We start from the raw sequence: 5,172 nt of genomic DNA on the forward strand, positions 1-5,172 counted from the left end.
CATTGTTTTTATTTCTAGCGCCATAAGCTATACGTACTGCGGTATTTTGCATGTGAAGCACTCTGTTTGATCAACATCCTTTTGCAACTATGGATGATGAATAGTTTCTTCGATGGTGAATTTTATTCCTACGGATGGAAGGTGATGAAGTTTTCAGAACAGTCGCAGGAACAACGTGTGGATCCAATGGTATATGTTTTTCCCCGAGTGACGAAATGTATTTTTTACAAGTTCGGAGCATCAGGCACAATACAAAAGCATGACTCATTGTGTATCCTTCCTCTGAACATTGTCAATGAAAAAACATATATATTTATATGGTTTTGGTTCATTATATTAGCCGCAATGCTGTCTGGTTTGATGATATACAGGTAATACAATGATTTAACCATTTATTATTTTCTTACACTTATTTTCTTCCATTATGCATATTTTCCATTAATTTCAGAGCTATGATTATATTCATGCCGTCATTTCGTGTCCGCTTGTTGAATACAATCAATCGAATGGTGCCTCGCGAAGCAGCTGAAGCGATTTCTCAGAAAACTGACTTAGGTGATTGGTGGATAATATACATGTTGGGGGGAAATCTTGATCCTCCAATATTCAAAGATGTAGTAGCTGAACTTGCAAAGCAGATAGAACCACCGCATAAAAATGGAAAACACATACTCTAGACACACTTGCATGGATTTTTAAACCGTTAGGCATTTTTAGACGTTAGAACTGCCATGTAAAAGCACAAGTTGTGCACAGATTTTATACTCATAGATATCGAAATATTTACAATACTTTTTTATTTTTATTATTTCATGGAATGAGCACCGACAAAAATCGTGATTTTCACATTCCGTACGATATGAAGCAATCAATAAAGTAGCATGCAAATTTACATTCCATTGAATTAAATGTACATATTTTTCATTCAAACTATCCGAAACAACAAGGCTAAAGTTTATTTGCAATGATAATTGGTTATTGGAATGATTCTTCATCTAACATTTTGGGTGAATGATTGTTTTTTCGTCTGGAGGATCAGTCAGCCAGTATTAATAGCATAGTCATATTAATATAGTCTTGTCTTCCTTCTTCTACTACTTATTAGCACAAACTTCATCCTTCACATACATCAAACATATTATATTTTAAATTAAAAATGTTCATCTCACTATCACTACAACTATTCATCACAGTTGGTAAATATTTTTTCTCCATGGCATGACTCAAAAATGACCGATTTTCCGTACAGTATGGCGTCCTTTATAAAGACGTCAAAATGTATCGTGGAATCAAGATAATAATAAGTTCACAGATATTCAATCGGTAGAACAATTGAATTTAATCGTCATGGATAAACAGAAACCAGAGAGAGTTAAGGATAGGACAGGAGTGAATTCAAAACACGCTGCCGTGGCATCTTATGCCTAGGTGGTTTCTATTAACACTGCCAATTCGCTGCTCGATTGACTCTGGCAGTTCGTTTGACTGAAAATCAGCTAGTCCACTCCTCTCTTATTCGTTATCACTACGAAATTGTTTGAATGCATTCAGTGAAGTGTTTGATGGGAAAATTAACATTTAAATTTTGGTTGCCGAAGCCGTCCATTACCTTATATTTTCTAACTTTAAATCTCGCTGTTTGAAGTTTAAAAAAAATTAAATTGTGAAATTTCAGATAGGGTTAATTAGAGGTCCTCTAGGGCCAAAATCTGGCACACTTTCCCTATAATATCAACGATCCTTCAAATTTGGAGAACCAAGTTTTTTCAAGTGTCATTATATTAATTTACACGAGTAGTGTATCCGTTAGACAATCCTGCATCTCTGCATAAATACAAAAATGATAGGCTCAATCTCACCTTTTATAGTCGTAAGTGTAACAATCTCTTGAAAAACGTTGAAACACTTCCAATGATGCATATTTACCTACATAACCAAACATAGGTGCTTTTACTACTACAGTGACATTTTTAAACATACAGGCTATGAGCTTGTAGGTATGCGTGGGGCACTTGGTGTATGTTATAATAGCGCCAATATGTAGCGGCCTCGAGGCAGCTACGTCACTGTTGTTTGTTCCCAATCGGTTAAATAAACGGATGGCTTAAGCACCACCTCCGAAGAGGACCACCTGTCGTGTTTCACGATGCCAGGCTAGATACTGGCCAAATGAGCTAGTTCTAAAATTCGTCAACTGTGTCGGGAACAAGACCAAGAGTACTAGTACTAGTAGACTATGAGCACTTCTTTTGTTTGAGAACAATGAGTGTAAATATTCACACAATGCGCTCTAACAGGATTAATGTTGTAGCTAATGAAATAACGCATAGGAACAAACCTATTATTGATTTGTGTACAGTGAAATCATTGATGTTTTTGATGTTTTCTGATCGATAGAACGGAAATGGGCGATTACGACGAAGTAGTGCTCTACCCTAGCATCACAGAAAGCAATCCTTCTGACCCATCAATTCGAGCTTGATTTAGAAGACAACCACAACCAATTCAACAACAAAAATACTAAACATGACGAACGAAACGTGAAACAACCTTCAGACTCTCACAATCAAAACTTACTAACACTAATTTACTTTGTGAGTTGAATTTCTACATCTACTCAGTTTCATTTTATCTATAGTGTTTTTATTAACATATTTACAAACTTGATCTTGGCCGGCTAATCTGTTCCCCTCTAACTGACTAGTGCGGTCGACTATTCGGCTAGCGCGCTATCATTGTGTGTCCGTGCTAACGGCCTTGTATGCAAGTGTGGGTTCGCTACTTACTGTACTTGAAGCTTACGTTAGTGAGGCTTGTGCCCGGCTTATGCTGTCGTTGCAACGACGGCTGGTGTCCTCCTACTGCGCTTGTACTTTCACGTGGTGCCGTGAACCGGTTTTGGTGACGGGTTGCCGAACTCAGTCAGCGGATGGTGGCTTGCTGGACGTTAGCCGGAATGCCTTGGTAACGCAGGCAACACCCTTCCAATAGGCAATGGAAGCTTTGATACCCGAGCGTGGCCAGGATTGGCGACCAGAAACAAAGCCGCGGTGCGAGGCCAATTGAGGCAGCGCTATTGATGAGTGGTCGCTTTGTTGGCTGTTGAGCACTAAAGAAAACGAACACGCGGAAAGTCGTTGACCGTGCAAACGACACAATTAACATCTTATAGGCACACACAAATTTCGTAGACTGCACGGTGTTTCGTGAAAACCCAATGGGTGAAAAAATACCCATTTAAAGAATCAGTTCACGATTGCATAATGGGTATATTTTTAACCAAACAAATGGGTGAAAAAACACTTGGAAATTTTATCGTCTCATTCCGTCACCGACCATTGGGAATGCAAACAGTTTCTGTTCGCTTTTTTTTTTTTTAGCAAAAATGGACGATCTCCGGAAAAGGTTAGATTCCGAAACATTGGAGAGACTTACGTTTAAGTCTATACAGTTTTATCCAATATGGTTTTATAATATCTCGTGTAATAATGTTTTTCGCTACATCTGCATTTATTTTCAATGTAAATATTAGAAAGTTTTTTTATATCAACGAGGACAAATAACCCAGCACCAGCAGCCTCCATTTGAAGAAATGGGTATTGTTGTATTCAGGGTGTGGTGAGTACCTTAGATGCGCCTGCGATTATTCTTGGTATTCCTTCAGCGTTGAATTGGGTCAAGATAGCACCTAATCCTATTGGAGATGCGTCTACAAATAGTTCAGTCCGATCATCCGCGTTGAAGTATCCTAGCCGTTTGATTGAAGTAAGTGCTTCTCCTTTGAAGTAGTTAAATTCCATTTCTTCGTCATCAGTCCAATAAAAAGAATCAGAAGAGGCCAAACTCCAAAGGTATTCCGTTTTCGTGACACGATGAGGAACGAACTTTTCGATGAAGGTAATCAACCCTAAGAAGCTCTTTACTTCGGAGCACGGAGTAGGCTTTCGAAAATTTTTAATTACTGCCACCTTTTCTTCATTGATCAGCCATCCTTCAGGAGCCAAAGTGAATCCCAAAAACTCTGCCGCTTGTGTGCCAAACCTACATTTGCTGTCGTTTCTAGGCGTGCAAGCACTTTTTTTTACCCATTTTACGAAAAACACAATTTAAGAAGATGGGTAAAAAATACCCATTTATTGACAGATCCTCCATTTACCCATTAATGAGTAAACCAGAGTTTACCCATTAAATGAGGAGGGGCACTTTTAGCGGAAATGGGTGTTTTTATACCCATTAATGGGTTTTCGCGAAACACCGTGTGGGTTTACCTTGCAATTATCTGGAACGCTGTTACTCCTTTTTTACTTCCCTTAGTCCAAATGTGGAAGGGAACGCTCCCAGGGTAGTTTTATGCTTTACCCGATGTTTGACACTGTAATCGCAGCATAAAGAAGAACCATCAAGAACTGGATGAACATTTAAGGGTTCATCGGCCAGGGTCAAACCTTCTAATTACACCGCCCTTACCTTTTCAAACCACGGCAAGAATTAAGAAAGCTTTGTATGAAGTTTTCAACGTAGAGCAAAAAAAATGTAATATCGATCAATGTAATTCAATCTGATGTATGAAATAATGATGTAATAGCAAAAAGCACAACCAATGAATTGACCTGGGCTGCAGTTTGGATGTAATATTCAACAACTTTTTTTTTCTGTGTAGTAGAACGAATTCAAATAAAAGGTGTGAATCCCAAGGAAGAATATCTTCTTCTATTAATAGAAAAGCTACTAATTTGTGGTTTGAAAATCGAACTTCGTACATCGGGTATTATTTATTTCCCCATTTAATCTCACTACAAACTACTACGTGATCACGTTTTTAACTTGTTTGTGTATGTGTTTGTTTACCAATTTTACAATTTTAACAATTTTCGTGTTTTGTCTTATGTCCTAACTCTGCATGCATATCGGTTTTCATAAAAAAAAAAAAAAAAAAAAAGTACCAGCGCGACTTAAGCTGGGTTTAGACAGGGCAAGTCAAATGATCAAGTCAGTTGAATTCAACTGAATTGAACGCGTATTGAACGTGTAAACCATGCCATTCAACTGACTTGATCAACTCACTTGAATTGAAAAAAGTTGAACCAGGCTCAAGTTTTCAAGCCAATTGAATTCAACTGAGTTGATGATTTGTCTTGCCTAGTCTAAACCAAGCTTTACGGTTTTTCAGGA

General features: G+C 38.0%; 1 protein-coding gene across 1 annotated transcript; it reads left to right on the forward strand.

The window, feature by feature from the left end:
• Positions 1–21: 21 nt before the first annotated feature.
• Positions 22–774, forward strand: LOC135715329 (innexin inx1-like; the record flags this gene model as incomplete). The annotated part of the gene is made up of 2 exons (XM_065238649.1): positions 22–371; positions 449–774. Coding segments are annotated over 2 exons (579 nt in total), but the record flags the coding sequence as incomplete, so codon positions are not given.
• Between the last annotated feature and the right edge of the window lie 4,398 nt (positions 775–5,172).

This window comes from Ochlerotatus camptorhynchus, unplaced genomic scaffold, assembly GCF_037179485.1.
Source record: "Ochlerotatus camptorhynchus isolate MF236.1 unplaced genomic scaffold, CSIRO-AGI_Acam_v1.1 ptg000855l, whole genome shotgun sequence".
Taxonomy (NCBI): domain Eukaryota; kingdom Metazoa; phylum Arthropoda; class Insecta; order Diptera; family Culicidae; genus Ochlerotatus; species Ochlerotatus camptorhynchus.